This window comes from Myiozetetes cayanensis, unplaced genomic scaffold (genome assembly GCF_022539395.1).
Source record: "Myiozetetes cayanensis isolate MyiCay16 unplaced genomic scaffold, myiCay2020 scf2-11, whole genome shotgun sequence".
Classification (NCBI taxonomy): domain Eukaryota; kingdom Metazoa; phylum Chordata; class Aves; order Passeriformes; family Tyrannidae; genus Myiozetetes; species Myiozetetes cayanensis.
The window spans coordinates 12,210,580-12,231,175 of NW_026087411.1; the positions used below are offsets into that span (position 1 = coordinate 12,210,580).

General features: G+C 41.9%; 1 protein-coding gene across 5 annotated transcripts in view; it reads left to right on the top strand.

Annotated features, from left to right (window-relative positions):
- Positions 1–20,596, top strand: part of PROX1 (prospero homeobox 1) — a 49,873-nt gene that overhangs the window by 23,093 nt on the left and 6,184 nt on the right. Inside the window, exon 6 of one of the 5 annotated variants that reach the window (XM_050314681.1) lies at positions 904–1,157. The exons of the other annotated variants lie outside the window; for them this stretch is intronic. Within the exon in view, the coding sequence (XP_050170638.1) occupies positions 904–1,089 (186 nt within the window). The 3' untranslated portion in view covers positions 1,090–1,157. Of the gene's footprint in view, positions 1–903; positions 1,158–20,596 lie in introns of those variants that run through there. 5 annotated transcript variants of the gene reach the window in all.

The following is a 20,596-nucleotide window of genomic DNA, read 5'->3' on the forward strand; positions in this document are numbered from 1 at the left end:
CTTAACTTTTTTTTCTCCTTGCAGAACATAGGTTGGAATGTGCTTTACCCTCAAAAATCTTGCAACCTTGATGAATTCAAATGATTTCCTTTTCAAAGTGTTACTGTGGTGTTAATGTAAATGGATTGCTTCAGTATTGTGGGGGATGTATAGGTGTTTTCAGGTAGATAAGAAAATATAAATCTCATACGTTTAGCACTGCTAGTGTGATTTCAGTCTCCTCAGCCAGGGGGTAGGAAAGGAACCCCTTGGCTTGTTTTTCCCCATCATGGAGGGAAAGAGATGTTATAAATGGTGATTACAGATTCATTCACTTAGTCTTCCTTGTGTTATTTAGTGTAATGAGAACTTCCTGGAGGTTTAAGTCTTGGTTTTACACTGATGATCCAGCAGTTAGGAGAACATTAAGCTGTATGGTGCAGTTTTTAATTAGACAGTTGTAACTTTTCCTGAAAAATGCCCATCCCCTCCCCCACAAGCTGCAAAGCAAAAATGACAAGTACTGTAATTTGAAATTGGATCCAAAAGGATTTAGCAAACTGAGCATTTGCCATATTTAGCATCATCAAAGTTCCTTCCTCTCATACTTCAGTGATGCTTTGCTGATCTTCTGATTAGTCTGATACACCATTTCTCTTAAATCACCTACACTCTTATTTCTAAACCCTCCCCCTTTATCTGTTCTTGGGTCAAATTCGTGCATATGCTTTGTGCATATACTCCTAAATTGACTATTAGGAAAAAAATGATAAAGCTAGAACGTGCCTTTGGTCCGTATCAGGCTGTGCCATTGATTTGTTCAAGAATTTGTGATACGTGTTCCTTTTCCTGCACATTGCCACTGACAGCTTGTAGCAAAGTCAAGTAAGATGTTTAACAAACCACATGTCCTATCGTTTTTAGCTTTGCCATTGTGCCCTTGTGGCTGTGAGCCAGAGACAGATCCAACGCCTCCTCCAGTGCGGTTCAACTTTGCCTGTGTTTTGTGTGTACACATGTGTGTATTTGTGTAGCCAGTTCCACATTTCTCTCACAGTACGGCTAGCTGGAGAGGCATGTGCTGAGCTGCGCAAAGCAGTTGGAAACTGAGTTTTGAAAGGGAAAAAATAAAACCCTGGGTTTTTTGTTGGGTGTTTTTGTTTGGTGTTTTTTTTTGGTGTGGGGTGATTTTTTTTGAGTGTTTTGTTTTTGTTTTTTTGGTTTTTTTTTGTGGAAGATGAAGATGCTTCTCTGTTCTGGGGCTATTCTTCCAGGAAGGAAGAAGGTGGGTTGTCCTGGTGAATGAAAGCCACAAATGTCAGTGTCCCAGCACAAATGCCGAAGTTGGTCAGAAAGAGAGGACAGCTTGCTGTGCCACTCAATATCTGTCTCATCTGCAGCGTAGCCATAGGCTTTTGAATGCCAGCTGCAATAATTAAAGTCAGGTATTGTTACTATACATTAAAAAAAAAAAAAGAAAGGAAAATAAAACCTAAATAATTTTATAACTCTTCCAGAATCTGTCCTAAAACAGGTCATTAGAGCTCACAGTTGTAACTGTGGCAGGATGATTGGAAAAAAGGGGGATACGATGCTGTGAGTAAAAATAAAACTATGGTTTAAAAAAATTAGTTAAAATGCAAATATGGTTAAAAAACATAAACAAGAGGGTTTCTTTTCTTATATATGTACTTAAAACAAGCAAAAAATTGACCTGAGGACAATACCTGAATTTTAACCTTGCTTTGGCTCCCACTGCTTTGCAATCATCCTTGCTCCCTGGCATTTTTTCATAGTTACCGTCATTCTCCGTGTATTAATGTCTCTCTGCACGATGCCCGTTCCTTTTCCTTATGGGCATTTAACGACTCAGTCTTAGTTCTGAAGTCTCAGGGTCTCTCTGTGTTAGCAATTTCACTCTGTGCCCCCCTGCCTACTCCTTCCACTTGCCCTGGTCCTCTGCATAGTGAAAAAATGAGCACCAAAGCAAGTCCCCACACATGCCATCTTTCTGAGCTCAGCCTGCCTGCTGCTTCACGGGAACTCACCCGATTTTGCAGATGTAGTTATTGAGATTGATCACAATAGTGAAACGTCTGCCAAGCTGCTTTATTTGCACAAATACACTGTACGCAGTTTTTGGTACAGTGGGGCTTGATGCGATGATTGCCTCTTTTCAGAGCGCTGGTTACGGCACATGTCGTCATTTCGAAGGGGGAGAAAACTGTTTTTGAGAAGTTTGGTCTTCTTTAGGCAGGAATGTACTAGAGGGAAAAACCTAATTAAGACCACTTGTACTCAGGTCTTAGCAGAATGTTTAACTTAAAGCATTCTGGGTTAGTCCCATAAAAATCAAGGAGATGATGTAAAACAAGTCAAATAACACAACCTATAAAATCTAAGTAATAATCCAGTCACGTAAGTGGCCTGTGAGCCCTTGAGGGGAATCCAGGCTGCCAACATTTTCAGAAGTGATGATGATTTTAGGTCAATTTCATTTTGGGATGCTCAATGAGAGTCACTCTGTCAGGAGGTCCTCAATGGTCCATTCCCTGAAAATGAAGTGCCCAGCACTGCATCCAAAAATTAAGACATCCTAAATTGTCAAAAATGCTGGCCACTCATGTGCTTATTTTAGGAACCTGAATTCTTCTCCAGTTTCATCTGCAGGATTCATCTTGAACTGAATTGGTGTTCATCAAAAGGAGAATTAAAGCCCTCGAACCTGATTCTCATTTAAACTAAGGCCACTTATGAGTGGTTTCGCAATACATAGGCACCATAAAGTACAGTTTATAACCACCCTAATACTCTGGAGCAGTGCAAAGTGGCCTCAAGAGAAGCGAAAATCAAGTCTGTAACTTGCTAACTTGAATCTCGAAGGCTGCTCCTTCCACACAAACTGCCCTGCCATGGCAGTCTCCACGCTTCTGGTGGTACCAGCAGTGAGCACAGCCTAACGGGACAGTTGTTTGTTTCAGTATTTGACTCCTCGCATTTTTTCCCTCAGCTGTATACGTCCTCCTTCAAGGGCTTTATTGTTGTCGTGTTTCAACATCGTTCTCGGCATTCTTAAAGACAGAGTCGGAAGGCCGCTGTCTGGTGATCTGTAGCAAGGGGAGTAAATCTGCTTTGGCAATTTAAGAATAACAAATGTAACTGTTCTGAGTCCTCTGAAGAGAAACTGAAGCATAGGGAAGCATAGGTGTCCAGATGGTATTTTCTTTTTCACTCAAAAATCTTGGTTTCAGGAAATTTAATTGATGCCCTCTGGCCTTTTTTTTTTCTCTCTTTTTTTTTTTCTTCTCTTCCTAATTTTGAAGAGGTTCTCTTGTGAAACAGCAGAGCTTTCCTTGAATCTGCACAGGACATGAACCTGGTTTTTAATCAAGTAACAAAATCCATGGCTTGCAATAGAAGGTCCGTGCATTGCATGTATCAATTAATGCTTATTAATCAGTTTTTGCGGTTAGTTGAACTGCAGACGGTAGTTGGAAGCTATTAGGGAGAGAGTCGCAAGAGGAATACTGTTGCAGGACTAACTCGGTTTTGCTGTTTGTGTCCTTTGGAATCAAGGTGTTTGTATAATGAAGTTGGCACGTTGATATATGATCTATTTTTTAATGTCATTACAATTTTAGTTCCCTCTGCCTTTTTGTCATTGGGTTACATTTAAGCACAGCAAGATCAACTTTAAACTTCCTTACTCAACAGCTTTATTAGTTATAACGTACCGTGACCTTTCTCAACATTCTTAAAGAAAAAGATACAGTGTAATGTCACTTTACTTTGCTTATTGTTCTTTGTTGTGGTGAACAAAGCATTTTCTACAGTGGCTATAGCACATAATTATACAGCTTTCAATAGCGGTGTCTTGGCACATATCAAAGTTCAGAAGAGCCTTTAGAAAAAAAAAGATGTTTTGTGGCAGCCTAGGGAGGGTCTCATCTTTCCTTCAGAAAATAGTTCAAGGCTCTTCTGTCAAGCTTCCCTACTTAGAGCTTTTTCTCCTCCTGCTTCATAAAGTTTAAAGGGGATTCAGTGGAGTTCTATGATCTATTTCCTTTGAAAGATTGTTCCTTTGCACAGAGAAGTCCTTTGACTTCAAGAGTTCACAGATTCATGTCTTTAGGTATCATATGTCTGACCTTATCAGTTACTCTATTTAATGTAGGAGAAAAAGTCTCAACTCTTTGTGTTTGTCTGTTTTGCCTCTGTGAAATGATTTGGTGAAAAGACCATCCTTTTTAACACACCACTGAGAGGCCGTTTCTGACTGTAACCTACCCTGTGGTTCTTCTAAAAAAAAAAAAAAATTGTCCTTGTGTTTTGTGTATGGATGATTTCACAGTGAGAATAGAATTATACAAGGACAGACACACATAAAAAAATCTTTTGCTCTTTTTTCCTAAATGATCTATTGGCTATTTTGGTGGCTGCTACTCTGGTTCCCCAACAGGCACAACCATTTAACAAACACAGAGAGAGCGGCTGGAGTGCTGGGCCAGCAGTAGGTTTTCCCTTGCTTCGACCTACCCCAAAGGCCTTCATAATTAATTGTCCTTCAGAGATGAGGAAAGTTCAGAGACAGTGTGTGTAGCGATGTCTATTGTCTGACATTCAGTTCTCCTTCCCTCAGCTCTTTTTCTTCATTCCACAAAGGGTTATCAATAGGAGCAGGGAGCAAGCTCTCTTCTAACAGCTGCTGGTGGTGGCTGTAGCTTTCTGTGGAAGGTATCATTGTGTTCAGCCATCTATGGATTAAATGGCTGGAAAAGTTCTAACAACCCTTTCAAACGGGTGTGTTTATTTCATCTAGATTACACAGACCTATTTAGCTAATTAAAAACTTTCTCAGAATCCCTTCTCTCCTATTCAAAGGAAGAAAAAAAAATTAAAACACTGCTGTAATTATGAAGAATGGCTGCAATGAAACTTTGTTAAATAAATGAAAAATTTGATCTGTCAGCTTTGATCAAAATGCACCCAAATAAACACAGGCTTGTTTGTTGAGTTGTTCTGTGGTTTTGGTTTGCGGCTTGTTGGTTTTTTTCCTTAGAGAGAAGCAAGGTGCACAGAAAAAGCATAGAAAAAGCATAAAAGAAAACATTGATATAAGCTGAAACAGAAACAAACACCCAATTTAAAAAACTGACACAGTTCATACTGTCTCTGCTCCTAACATCAAAGTGCAAAGACACTCGAGTTTGCTAAACAGATTATTAATATTGTTGTGCCTTCTGTGATTAATTTAGAATCCACTGTGGCATAATTATTAAATTTCATATACAACAGAACAAAGTTATATACATGCTTCCTTGTTTTCCCTGATGATATGCTAAACAAAGATATGGTGGAGTTAGTAGATAGGCAAGAAGTACAGTCAAATTAGAGCTGTTTATTAACAGTCGTTATGTTACTGCTCCAATTAATTGGGCGAAGCCAAAAAGGACAAATACAATCATTCTTCCACTGAACAGTTTAACTAGCAAATTAGGAAGGTTTGATAATTTTTTTCTCTTCAGAAAAAAAGAAAAAGAACTTAATTCTGCACCTTCACCTGCATTCTTCTTAAATACATCACTTTGCAGTGGAAAGAAATAATCATATAAAACATTTTCTGGGCTTCATCTCACTTCCTGACGTTAAGAAGGACCGCACAACAATCAAGATCAATTATTGTACTGATTAAGTTATTATGTCTGGCATTTTGAAACAGGTTTTCTGTATTTAAGAAGAAATTGCATACAAAGTAGATGCAGCTAATACAGTAATGCAAAAAAAGATCATAAAAAATTAAAGTTATTCTTATGAATCTTTCATTAGAAGCAATGAAAAAGGGCATTGGTGAAGCCAAGTGCTTTGTTCTTCTGAGCTCCTCTTGTAGGGCCAGATCCTGCAAACGATTATGTACTTGAGTGTTCCTTCTGTGAGAGTCCTGTGGGTGCCTTCAGCCTGTCTCCTTCTCTTTCCCACTTTACCCGCTTAGACCTGTGGATTACTAATAGTACTGTTCTACTTTATCAAACAGATGTTCCCTTCAAAAAAGGACAAAAGTTCTGTAAAAAAATATAGCACAAAATCACACAGTTGTACAGAGGCGAACACTTGTTTTTATGCAGGAAGAGCTGTTGTGAAATGATTTAAGGCTACTCAGAGCTTTTCAGATTACTCCCCACCGCAAATAACATGTTAAGTACTAAATTGCCCTAAGCGGTGTTTTATTACTGATCAATAAAAATAGTAGTCTTGTATTTTAGCATGGAAATATATTTTAGTGGGATTTTTCCGGGTTTAGTTCATGGATAGAGGTAAACCAGAAAGCACAATCCTCCCCCCTCCTCCACTCCACCCCCCAAAAAAAAAAAAAAAATCAAACCCCATCCTTGTTTGTTTCTAGCTTTGCTTTGGGGGAATCCTAGGATTGTTCCAGCTGAATGGTGTTGGGTTTCTGTTCCTATGTACGTGTGTGCATGTAGTGATGATGTGCTGTATTTTGGTTTGGGGTTTTTGGTTTTTGTTTTGTTTCTTTTACAGTTATTTACCCCTACTCATCTTTATTGCCTCCTCCTCTTCTCAAACAAAACAAAAAGCATTGCCCTCCCACCCCCCATAAAAAAGGAAAAAGAAAAGAAACCAACAGAAACAAAACAAAACTTGGCAAACTCTTCTGACTCCTACTGCCATTTCATTTTGCATTCAACAAGGGGTAGTGGGAATTGAAACGTCAACTGGAGATCGAGAAAAGCACCAATTTATAGTGTGTTAGCCTTGCACAATTCAAGATTCCTTTTGCTAGCTGCACATATTATACCCAACATCTCACCACTCTCTTGTGGCAGTTGTGAGGAATGGCTGTTTCTTCCCGTGTGTGTACTACAGGCCTCTAAAGACCCTTATTTATTCTCTCCCATGTCACCTTGTGTACAGTCTGGTCTGTGACACTGATGGTGATTATGTCATTATTTTGCTCTGGGGGCTTTGGCACATCTGCAGAGCTGATGCACATCTTCTTTGTTACGCTGGCATACGTCCCATATCGCAAATGCTTCATTAGCCTTACTGCCTGCCTCCTTGCCAGACAAGAATACCCAAATCCAAGCTTCTTTTTCCTCTGGTCTTTTGTGTCTGTGATGAGCCTTTATTCATCTTCCTAGTTCTTCCCTGTTTTCTATTTTTCTATATAAAACCGATTTCCAGATGTCCGTCGTTCTCCAAAAGCCCATCATAGATGAGGAGTGGGAAGCAAGGTGAATTTTAACCCATGTTATCCTTCGCTCAGTCAAAGTCTTATCCTTTACAAGCTGATATGCTTTTTCATTCATTCTGCACCTAGCAGGAGCTCGTTAGGTAGTTCAATTTTAAAACCTGATGGGGGGGGGGAGAAAAAGGAAAAGGAACCAGTGATTTCTCTTACCATTTATTAAATCCTAGTTGTGGTAGTGGGTAACATGCAAGATGCACATGCTTCTTCCAGACTTCCTTCGTTTATTTTAGACAACATAGCTAAATTTCACACTCGGAACTTTTGGAGAAGCAGTGCTGTCTAGTGAAGGAGGAGAGTGTTCATGAGACCTGATCAGATGAAATTTCTTACATCCTGTTTTAATGTGTTGCATCAGAAAAATTGAGGAAAATGTCTGTTCTTCTAAACTTTATCTAAACTGCTCTATACAAATGTCATACCAGAGATGTGAAATAGTAGGTTAGCTTTGTAAAATTTTTTGTAAGATTTTGTAAGATTTTGCTCCCCGCATCCCTCCCACCCCATCCCTTTTCATCCTGACACTGAACTAAATTCTGGGCTGGATTCTCAGTGTCTGGTGTAAATCAGGTCCAGCAATCATTGCAGCTAATTAATCTATGCCAGCTGAAGAGCTGTCTTTTGTTATGTTACTATACAGTCAAGTGTGTGAATATATGTTAAAGGTTAATTGGAAAAAAGTTTCATTTAATTTTTTTAAACTAAAATTCAAATGCAGCACTGGATTTGGAGTCACAGAGCCATCATGTTTGTGGATGTGGGGTGGAAGGGGGCATTGTTTTTATTTTTGTAAGGCGTGCTTGCCAAAAGAGGAGGTCCCATCAGATACCGTCTCATAGTGTGGGGTCAGGGCTGTGTGACTGACTTTAACAGAAGTCTTACAGATAGAATTGCCTGTCCTATAGGACTTGGAATAGGTCACCTTCACGCAGAACACTGTTTGTTTGATACATTCAATGTGTTTTAAAATGGACAAGAGTCAGGCTCTCTTAATGTGTATTAGCAAACTGTCGAAAACCTTTGGAAACCATGAGGGTTTAGCAGTGTTGTGACGCATGCTGGTTTCTGGGCCAGCTTTCTGGGGTCCTGCCCTTTTTCAGAGCAGATATCCCTGGTCTGAGAGCAGCAGCAGTGGAGGTCTGCTTGCTGAAAGACCTTTCAACATTGGTGTGGAGCTCAGTGAAGACACTGTTTCCAAAGATACTTAAATCTGTAAGGGCAAATACTGAGGCTGTGAGGAAACAGCAGCAGGATGTTTTAGGGGTCCATGAGGACTGTGTGGTTTTCGCCTGAGACAAAGTGAATCTGGGAGTAGAGAGAGCCAGAGTTTGTAGCATTATTAACATTAATGGCAGAAGAAGTGAAGAAATACTGTTTGGTTGAAGTGGGAGGGAGTCTTCAGAGTAGTGAATTGCTTTCTGTAGTTACACGTAGCCCATCACCTGCAGCACTGGAGTATAGCTGAATTTTGTGTGCAGAGAGAGAGAGCCTGGTGTCTTCCTGGGAGGTAAGTGTGGGTGGGGGAGAGATAGAAGGGCAACCAGAAGGGTTGGACGAAGGTAATCAACGTTTTGGAGATGATTTCTCCCTGTAGATCTGGAAGGGGGGCAAGGTTCAGCTTTCTTATCTGCAGGGGGGGAAGGTACACAGCCGGGCTCTGACTCGTTTTGTGTGCCCTCTGCGGGGGGGCTGTTTCAAGGCTCTCGTGGAAATGTGCTGTCAGAAGAAGCTGTGTCCAGGTGGTGGTCCAGAGTGCTCAAAGAGATGGCCTTGAACTTGTTTCTCTAGTTAGTGGAGAGGCTTTGTAGAGAACAGAAAACCAGGGTGGCATGAGCTTTGTTGCTAAACAGAAAGGCTGCTGTGATTGGGACTTAGGGCAGAACTGTGGCGTAGACATAATGTATTTAAAGCAGTATTCTACAACTTACAGAAAGTTTTTAGAGGAGAAAGGGAAAATCAGCATTGCAAATTTAACTGCCAAATATTAATGTTCAGTGGGGCGGGTGGAGGAGACGCTGAAACCGCTTATCTCTTGCAATTGCAGAGAAGGCTGGCTCCATCAGATGAGGCCCAGCCTCGAGGTTATCTAATCCAGTGTTGGATGGAGTCACACCATTTCCTTCCACAAGGGATAAAGAGGAGTCAAGTGAGAGGGAGCTCAGTCCATTAGGATGTAAGACTTTGTCTTCTGACCTCACAGGCTTGCGAGCCTCACTGGTTCCGGGCAAGTCTGGCACTAAAGCTTGTAACAGGGTGTTTGTAGCCCAGCTTGGCTGGTTGCATGGCCTAGGATGGAATAGATGGAGCAGTTTATCCAATCATGATGGGCTCCGAATGCTCCATGGTTACATTGGGAGGAGATTCGTCTGAATTGTTCAGCGGGAGCCCTGAGCTGGGGTAGACAGCTTAATTTGCAACACCCTTCAGCCATAACCATGCACAGTTTCCTTCCCCTGCCCCTACCCTCTGCCATAGGAAAGAAGAAAGGAGGTACCCTGCTGCCAGAGGGCATGCTTACCACCTTCATGACACCCCCAGAAGGACCCTGGTGACTGCCTGTTTCCTTGCCAGACTGATTAAACACCACCTGCTTCCCATTCCCTCTCCCCTATCTCCCTCCTCATTCCCCCACCTCAATACATGCAAACCAAAGGAGGGAAAGGGCACAGTTAGAGCTTTTTAGAGCCAGACACAGAAGACAAAGGTGACTCCAACACAGAGAGATGGGAAGAGTGTGCAAGAGCAAACAACACCAATTAGAGACCTTACGGTACTGTTACAACGTATGTATCTACATAGATATATAAGATGTATTCTAGATGTATAAGCATTTTAATTATCTACTGCAGTGTTAGTGGCTCACCCATGGGGCCAGATTCTGCTGAACGTAAAAAAATCCCTGCATGTTACAAGCTCTGTGAACCTGTTTACCTCTGTATCCATAGTCCAACCAGCAGTTTCTGCATGCCTGTCTCTTGCATACATGGAAATACACCATGAAAGCAGAGGACTTACTGCTGGTAAGAGACGTGCCTGCTCATCACAGTCCAGGCTGTGCCTCCTGGTTCCTTCTGAGTAATACATCACATTCCCATCCAGCTGATGTGTCCAGGAGAGTACGCAACAACCTTTCTGCTGAGCCAGAATTGGGTGGTCATCCCTGTACTTACTTTTCTGGACAGGTTTTTTGTGGGCGCCTGTATGTGGTACCTGCCAGAATTTCGCAGCCGGGTATGTAATGTGCTGCTTGGCATTGTAGGCAGCCTCTTGAAGCAGATTACATTTCACTGCAATGGACTGAGGTAAAGTTAGGCTATCCTTTTGTGAGAGTTTTATTTCTCCTTCAGTTTTTGTATGAGACAGCTTCTGGGGTGTGACAGTAGCCCCTCCTGTGATTCTTTCTTACATTTCCCAACACATACTAAATGCCCAACTATCATAAGCTGTAGGAGCCTTAGTGATTTTTCCATTCTGCAGCAGTGCCACTGGCAATACAGCAAGTTAAGGACAATCAGAGTTTCCATTAGAAGCCTCTACATCTCATGCAGTTCTAATTCATCAGTAAGGCAGAAGAGGAAATTTAAAAGTCTTCCCAGTGAAATGCTGTTAATGATTTTTGAGGGCGAAGAAAGGGAGAACTGAATTTCAAGGCGCAAAAAGTCTAAACAATTGAAAATGTTAAGTCCTTTTTCTTTTGGTTTGGTTTAGCCTGCCCTACTGTCAAGTCTTACTGAGTTTTGTGTTTAAAAACTAGCACATTGAAGCCGTGGTGTTTTCATGACAGAGTAGCTGTGTTCTCATGATGGATAGGCTCATCCCCTGAACCGTGGGCACAGCAGTTCCAGGACAGAGATCCTACAGGGGTGCAGTGGCATGCATGGTGCAGGATGCCTCTCACGTACTTCGAAAGGGGAAGATGAGTCCTACCCATGAGGCTCCCAAGAGGCAGCAGCAGGGTTTCAGCCTGGGCGAGTTGCAGAAGCGCCGCTGTCGGCGCTCAGCTGGGGCACGCAGCACCAGTGGTGCTTGGTTCTCCAGCCGTGCAGGGAGCCTGCAGAGTACTTCCCAATCTTTTATTTGTGGAAAAGCTTAATTGAAATGCAAGTGATTAAATCTAATGTATCATGCAGTATCCATTTTCACCGCACTACCACTTTCACTTCCCCGATATTATCAGGCATCTCAGCAGCCCCACTGTCAGTTTTTTCCCTTGTAAGAGTCATGCCCATTCCCTCTCCTCTTTGTGAGCTTGGCAAAGGAGATAACAGTAAGCCAGCAGTAGATTACTAGTGCCCCAAACTCGTCTCAAGGGATAAGGGATCTCAGGTTTATTTTAAACAAACACTTTTCAAATATACTCCTAAATCATTTGAGAGTAGAGTAATTCCCAGCTTTTTACAAAGAACAAAAAACCTACAGTGCAACAGTAAATGCAGTAAGCAACCTCTGTTGTTTTCCTCATTTTTCTGTTTTGAGCCGGACTTAGGCTAATGCTTTTCCCTTCCCAACATTTGTGATGTCCCAAAAGAGTGGGCCTCTCTTTGTGTACCACAGTGGAAGAACAGACTTTCCTGAACGGCCACCGAGTTTCTTGTCCATTTTTTTCTCTTTCCAAAAAATCTCTTTAGAAATGGATTTGTACCGCGGGACTTGTGAGAGGAAACTTAAAGGCAATAAATGCAGACTGTGGTGGCACCAGAGAGCTGCTGCTGTAGCCAAGGGGATTGGGACACATGTAGAGGTGGGCAAATTGACACTAGAAAGGTGCTGATTGGGAGAAAAGTGTGCTTACCAGAGCGTCCAATAGTTGAGGTATTTTTCATTTGTGTTTTTAAAACAAAAGCATCGTTTCCAACTATTTCCCTCTCCTCATAAGTGATAATGGAAGAGGCATTAGCCTTTCCATTGCCTGAGCCAACCTGGTTTTTTTCTAAGAGATGTCCAGGATGTTCAGCCAATTGAGTGATCTAATTAGCTGAAAATTGTTAATTTCCTTTACCTTATAAAGCACCTAACACAGAAACTGTTAAATAATGTTAAGTGTCAGACTTAAACTGAGAACATTGGGCCATATGCTGCCGTGGCTTTCACGCCAAAAAGTGTAGCAACTTACTCCAAAACCTGCCTGCAATTCCTGTGTGGAAGCCAAAGCCTCCTGCTTGATATGCTGCCACACCAACGTGCAGGGCTAAGGTGGTCCCACTCAGCAGCCCGCTGCCCTTGGGGAGCAGAGTGTGTGCGTGAGGGGAGGTGACAGTCTGGAAAAATGTGGCAGGAGCCAGGACACCAGCGAGGTATTGCAGACGCTGCCCTTGCAAGCACAGGAAAACCAATAGTAGGGCAGTGCAGCTCGTGGCAGTGTTATCCTGGAAAAGACATCAGGTCTGTGCCTGGAGCTGCTAATTGCACAAACCCCTTATCTATGAAGGGCCAGGTGGAGAGGTGAGCTGCCTTGTAGCTCTTTGTTAAAGCAGGGAAACCCCTGGACTGGTGGAATGCATGCAAGGAAGGGGCTGGTCTGAGTTTCACCAGCCTCTCTGCAAACCCACAGAGAAATGGGTTCAGATATAGTGTGCTGCCTCACTGCATTACTGCTGTCTTGACCCCAACATTGCTCTCCTTGCAGTGTCTTACAGGTAGGGAAGGATAAGTTTCCTACGTGACACAGGCTGTGAGTATGGGAAGGCACATTTAGGTGTCAGCTTTCCACCAAAGCCCACAGGTTTAAATCTTTCTCCTGTGAGGAAGAGGCTCAGGGCTATGTGTGGGTGAAATAAGTGGAGTTTGTCAACCATCTCCTTTAAGAAGGCTACTCTCTGCCCCCAAAGTTCACCTTACCCTGATTTTGGGGATGAGGGGTGCGTGTGCAGATCTAGTTTGTGCGGTGTATGAGGTTTTCTTAGCAGAAGTATTTCTCTTTAATCTCCTCTACTGTTGCTGTGCCTCTGCTGGTTTGGACTGCTGTGCACACACATTAAAGCTATCTGGCCCTGAGCTACCCATGGGGCAACTGCTCCCCCAGTAGTGGACTCACTCATCATCCTGGAGAGGTTCTCCATCACTTGTCTAATAGATGCTGTTTATGCCTTATCCTTGGGTTAAGAGGCTCCCTACAGAGTTCCTCTATATAGCCACTGTCCAGATCATCCAACAAGAAGAGTGATCTGGCCTTCCCCCTTTCACCCCCTCCAACCTGTTTATCTCCCATTACCACAACTTTGTGCTCTGCAACGTGAGTAGCCTTCACCAGCTAAAGACCTCTGATCCCAGATCCACTAGAGATTTTGGCTTTCCTGTTTGGCAAGGTGACTTTTTGCCCACCAGGTCGACGTGAATAAAGACTTTTAAAATCCATAATGTCCTGCAATTGAAAAGGAAAAAAGCCAAACCTGCTTCTAGATAATTTAACCTCTCTTGGCAGCCTGACGTCTTGAGCTGTCTATGCTGCACTTGTTTATTTCTGCTCAAATTTAGGATTAAAAAAATCCAAACTCACACTCACCAAGAGTTCTACTTTATATAAAATTTGAAAGTAAAATCAATCCTGGCCCAATCTTATCATTTTTAAAGTATGTTTATCCAGCTTTGTAGTAGGAACAAGCAGACTGTTTGAAGGCCACATAGTTTTCAAACCTTGGTTGCAACACGTTACCCCATTTTGAAACCGTCTTTATCTAGCCGAGAAAACTAAAATCTGTTTGACAAAGTAGCACTCCAGCCAGTTTATCTTGCAATATGGCTTTAGCTCACAGAGCCTATTGATTTCCTTAAATTAATGTTTACAGAATGCTACTGAATTTCACTCAACGGGACATTGTTCTTTTGAAGCTTTGTAAAATATGATACAGAGTGTTACTGCCATTTGTTCCTTTGCTAAGACTGATGAAACATTTATTTTTTTTAAAGCACAGCCTTGAACTATAGCTGTTTCCTACAAGTGTGTTTACTCTTGGAACATTAGTAATACAACACACTATCAGACTCCAGCACAATACCACAGGCAAAGTCTGTAGGTACGCTCTGGCCAGCCTAATCATATAAATGGAGCTGAAGTTTATCGCAGATTAGACATCGTATGAGAAAAGGTTTCGAGCTTAGCCCAGCTGTCCCTGTCTGAAGGATCTTCAGATTTGTGTGCTACAGCCAAGCAGTTGTCTGACGCTGTTACAATATTAGAACGATTGCGTTGGTCTTGGTACTTCTAAACATGGGACCCTGTACTGAAAATTAACATCTAATCCTTCCCCTCTGCCCCCCCTCCCAACAAGGTGAATAGCTTTATGGTTGCCTTGCTACTGGTTCAGAGGCTTTTGATCCAATCTCTGAAGACTGCTTTAAAATGTGTTCCAAGAAGCACTTGCGTTACTTCTTATGTCCACCCAGAATTTGGTAGTTTCCTAAAATGAGGTTGCAGTTATGTATTGCTGAAATTTTAAAGAAACCAGAGCCACTAATGACTTGACAATTTTGCTGCTGCTCTCTGCAGCTATATTACCATTAGACGCATCATTCCAATAAATCTTCAGTGTTTGCTTATGAGCCTGAACTGGGCACCCTTACATGTGTTAAGGATGTCTATTTTATCCCACAGGCATCAGAGTGAACCACTCACTTGGAATATGAATGGGAAAAATGTGCTCCTGAGGAAAATGTGTACCCCACCCCAGCCCAACCAGAGAGGGACCATCCAGAGGCAGTGTAAACTTTCTGTTGAAACCAGTGGGGTGGTGAAAATTTACACTGCTGAGAAACTGACCCTTGGTAGCCTCCCACATGTGCTCAAGGAGAGAGCCTTAAACTCCCCAGTTATTGCATGCAATATTAATGTGTCAGCTGGCAAGAGAGGAAAATAGAAGTCATTTGGGCACAAAAGACACAGGCTTCTTAGTTTATAAGACTGTGTCTGGGAGCAGATGATTTTTCTTTCTATCACGGAGGTTCTGTGTAACTGGGTCCCAGCTCCCTGCAGAGGGGAAAGGAAAGCCAGCTCTGACTTCTTGCCTTTTTATCTAGTAATCTCTGTGTGGCCTTCCTAAAGCATCTGAGTTTATCCATTTAAGTCCACTCTGTCTGCAGTACAAGTCCCCAGCTTGTGCTACTGCTGTCAGGAGATATGTCTCTCCTTGATCAATATTTACTTAACAAACAGCAGGGATAGGAGAGTTTGTTTAGAGGAATCATGTGTGCGCAAGGGTGAATGAATGCTCGGTAAAGTACTTCACCTGTTTGTCTCCTTTCCTAGGGTATCTTTTCTGCTTCAGACCTCATGCTGGGCTTTGCTACTGTTGCCCCTGTGAACATGCTCAAAGCTGCCCTGCTTTAGGACAGTTTAGCAATCAGCTGCAGAAAATGAACTTCTGAGTAAATATTTTACTCCCTGTTCTAGGAAAGTTGGAAGGAGAAGTTTAGGAACTTTGTAAAATTATTTCTATGGTTAAAAATACTTGATGCCCAAGTAAAATTAAACTGACTTCCCAGACTCTTGCACTTATGCAAGAAAATACTTCAGAGATGTTTTAAGCATGTTGTTGGGACAAAATATTTCAAAATTGCCGCTGCCAAAAACCTGAAGTCTTCTAAAGAAAAAAATTTATATGCAAATAAAATTGCAAGGACAGAAGTATGTTTAGTATTTTTAAAGAATATCTTTAGAAAGGTCTGCTATTCATTTATCCGACTAAAACAGTTGTTTCTGATGCCTGAGGTCACTGCATGCAATTAGCTTTGAGGCATCTGAGTCTAGTTTGGGGGGGGTGTATTTTATTTTGTGAATCAGAGTTGTAAAAGCCATCTGAAATATTCATGCAGAATTGTCTGAGAAGCAGTTTCTGTTTTATTTACTGCACAGTAGAACAGCCACAGTGGATTAGCTCTACAATACCCGTAACAAAAGCACAACAGCTGATGCATGTGATGTTAGGAGGTGACAAAACAGTTAAAGTATGCTGCTGGCTACAGGCAAGCAGTCAGCAGATGCAGACAAAAGGGTTTGTGACAAGAATAACTCTCTCTCCAAGGCGAGCAGTCAAGAGTATCCAAAATACCAATACCCTTTTCTCCTTGACATTGTCTTCTTACAGTCAGCATTTTATTGCCCTTTTATAGTAAAAAAACAAAACACAATTCTCTGGAATATCAGTTTTAACTTGACTTTCACAATTCTGTGATCTTTACATCTGTATTGCTTTTCCTGTCGTCTAGATTTACCACTTGAGCAAGAATTTTTGAAAGTTTAAAAGATTAACTGTGAAGAAGTCCACCCTTAATAGGATTAATGGCATGAAATACACATATAAATCTTAGAGCAAAATGGTGATTTGTTTTGTCATTTGGTTTTGGTAGTTTCCCCCTTTTCTATTAAGAGAAAATTAAGCATCTTATTTTGCTAATGAAGCAATAAGGCTTGGGTAGAAATTAAAGGTTTGCTCAACAATGGGAGAGATTTAGGTGCTGGAAAGGGACTGTGAATGAGCTGATGTTTATTTCAGAAGTGTGAAAAATCAGCTTATATATCTCCAGAAAAAAAAAAAAAAAGGAGAGAGACTGTCTTCTTTCTAACCTTTGTAATTCCCCTTCTATTCTCTGTGACATTCATTCAGCTGCCAAGCATGTTTGGCAAGGCTTGAGCCAGCGAGCGCACTTCCAGTGACCGCTAACCTTGGTATGTCCTGACACTTATGATGAGTATCTGCAGGACACAGAAGGCAGGCAGGCTGCTATGTCAGGCTTTTATTATGTACTGCAGAGGCTGGGGACAGTCAGTTTAATAAAACAAATCATCCTTGAAGGTAAAGCAACTGGGAAGAGGAGGAGGGCTCGGGAAGGGGAGGAGATGAGAGGAATGGGAGGAAAGGGAGAAAAAGTCTTTGCTGCACAACCCAAAAACTAAATAAATTAACTAATAAAAGATAGAAGATACAAGATAACCTAATAATAAGAAAAACAGTGAAGGATCACTGATTGGCCACCAATTTGAGACACATAGCTACTTCTAGTGTGCCCTTCTTCACAATGATAATTTTTAAAGTCCATCAGAAAGGGAAGCCTGATCCTCTTTATTAGCTTAAAATTAGTGTTGCTTCACTGACTTTCCTCAGGCAACTCTAACTTCGACGTGCTGAGGAACTGCCCTCCCCTTCTCAATCCCCCCTTTCTTTTTGGTAACATTTTCCTTGAGAATAAATTCAACAGGTATTTCTCCAATTGTGTATGCTTCTGTATGAAAAAAGAGTGAGTTAGGTCTGACTTGGCTCCAACTTTTGAGCCATTGGAACTATACTTTTGCTCACATAGACATAGTCTGTGCTGAGTATTTTTAACAAAGCACTCCCCCACAGTGCTAGCCAAATGGTTCGGCATGATAGTTGCACATACAAACCCAGGAGTGAAATAGTTCAGGTTTGTTGTTCAAGCCAAGGACAATGCCAGGAGTTTAAACAGCGTAAATAGACAAGAGCAGATGAGAGCTTTAATTCCCTTCAAGCTTTCATAGACAAAGGAGATGTGTTAACACTGCTAAGGTTTAAGAAGGGGCACTGTGGAGGTTGTTGGACTGCGTTAGAAAGTACAGGACCGATGCGTACCAGGTGTAAATCAGTGTAACCGCACTAAGGCTGATAGAGCCCTACTGATTTACACTAGCCCAGAGTTTGACCTGTGACTTTTTTCCTTGGAAATGAAGTGAGGTTACATTGACAAAGCATGCAGCAAAGTGTGATTTCTTTCTAAATTTGTCTGATGTGGAGGCTTCAGCCTGAAACCCACCTAGCCTCCCCCTGAGCAGACCTCATTGTCTTTCCTCCTGGTGAATGTACAGTGCGATTCTTTGATTGACTGCTGCCACCTGATGCTAAGAAAATGCCCTGGGTTCATACTAGGGATTGTTGGTTCTATTAAAAGCAATGTAGATGGAGTTTATTCGTCACTGAAGCATTTTATGCAGATGTTCCTACTTCAGAGATGTTCAGTCAGTTAGGTGTAAAGATGCGCTGAATAGGTCGCCATCACTTAGGGTCAGGGAAATGCCACCCCCAGACACATAATTACTGTGGCTGACTGATTAATTGCCCACTGAAAAATATAACTACCCATGCATTTAAATATTTATTTTCAGGCTACGGACTTCACTAGTATTTTCTTTATTAAAAAAAAAAAGAAAAGCAAACAAAAAAGGCCACTGCAGATACTCTTTCTAGAAAGGAAAAGTGTTGGCTGGCGTACCATCCTGTGGGGATTAATCACAATGGAATTCACATTACAACATGCAAAGTAACGTGTGTAATCCAGTCTGACATGAAAAATTGCTAATAACATCCCAAAAGGAAAGAGCTAGGAATGGCTCTAATGCCTGAGAAGTAGGGGAGACCTTTGGAAATCAGCATTACAAGGTGAAGCATCCAAAAGAAGAAGCTGAAAAGTTGGGTCTCTTCAAAGCCCCCATAGAGCTTCGTTCACTATTATATTCATTCCTATTATGTGTATGGGCTGCTCTCTGCAGCCTGTTGTACTGGGTTCAAAGGGGCCCAACCCTGCAAATGTGACTCAGGTGCAATAAAGTTAGACCATAAAAGATAACTCCTAGTCTGAAAGAAAAACCTGTGTGTCTCTACAAGGGTGGAAGGCCTGGAAGCTAGTGGTTCAGGGGTTTCACACTGCCTACTCCATGCGGAAGCAACATCCCCTACCTTATCAAGTGTACTGAATTATCAAGTGTACAGGTAGAAACTGAATGACAAAGGCTCAATTTAAAGCCTAGGTTGTCTCTTCGGTATTTAATGTTGTCATGGGCATAACCATAAGGTAGGAAGGACTGGCAGAACTTTTTGCATTTAGACTTCATTCTTCTTATGGAGGTAATTGCCTCTTTCCCATGTCTAGCAGCTTGGAAAGGAAGAAAGGCATCTAATGTTGGTCCTCTGGAGTGGATAGCAAAACCAAAAGGTTTTGCCCCCATGAACTTACATCAGTGTCTACTCCATTAAGTTGGTTATCTACTACATTTCTTGATTTCTAGTATCATGTAATCAAAAACTCCTTCCCCTTGGTTAGCACCCTGGAATACCAAGGGTGATGAACAGCACATGAGCAGCCTTGTTTGAACTGCATGAACAGAAAAAGCATATCCTTTTTGTATAGCAATGCAGGAATGAGAAAAGCATAGTGAAACATAATAGTTAATTTTTCTCTCTTAAGTGTTGCTGTAATAGAGCATTCTGTAAAAATAAATGTTTCTTTCTGTGTGGCCTGTTGAATGAAAAATTTCCACAGAAGGCAACCTGTCTTTGGGAGCAGAGAAAAATTTGGGGAGGGGGCTGGATTTCACTCTCAGAGGTAGACAGAGGACTTCTGTGGGGCTTCTGGAAGCAGAGTTTGTCAGCTGGTGTCAGGGGGAGCTGATCTCATGCTCATCTGATGGCAAAACATGGCCAGCAAACTGCTAGTGTTTCCGCAATGGTGATAGGTGAGTGAGGCTCCAGAGCTTTGTGGTATCAGGTTAATCAGACACATTTCCAGGCAAGTTTTCTGAGAGTGGCTTCAAAAAGGAGAAGGACAAAAGCCTGAAGTAGAGAATAAGGAGCTGGTCCTGATCTGGCAATGTGACATGAATTCAGTAAATGAGTGAGATCTGCCCAAGTGTCTGTTGGTCACAGGAAGGGTTCAAGTGGCTCCTAGTGTAGGTCGGAGAACTCCTCTTGCCGGAGGGGGTAAAGAATAGCAGTGAGGAAATACTTGCTATTATAAGTGTGCTGGCTACTGGTCAGCCGTGTATTAGCAGTTGTAGAGCTGTGAAGCCATATTTCCGTAATTAAAGAAAAGAATACCTTTATGGAGATTACCTCAACCTTGCAACTGCCCTACAGTTCATTATAGTGATTGCTTTGGAATCATTTAAGGCAAAGGGTAAGAAGGTGGTGCTGGTGCCTGAGACAACTATTTAGAACGAATTACTAAAGTTTGAAGGTAACTGTGGGTTTTAGTATTCGCCCGTAGTTCAGGGGTTTATCAGAGTGGGATGTTCCCGCTAACTGACTGTTTGACTTACCCATGAAGTGACAGTGACATTTAGAAACCACAAATGAGTTTAAAGCATCCCAACTCAGTAGCCATTTGGAGCACAATACACCCATTGAAGAGGTTAGGGTGCTATTTGTACACTTAGGAAAAAGAAGGGGAAACCGTAATGTCTCTTGAGAAAGCCATCTGATGGGGTTCTCATGCATAGCAGCCAGAGAAGCAAGACACTAGCTGAAGGCTTTCTTTCTTGCTTGTTTTTAAAGTACAAATAACATTCAGAGGTACTCCATTTCTTTGATAGCTTTCAGCACTGGTTGTAACCAAAGTTAAGCACAGAGG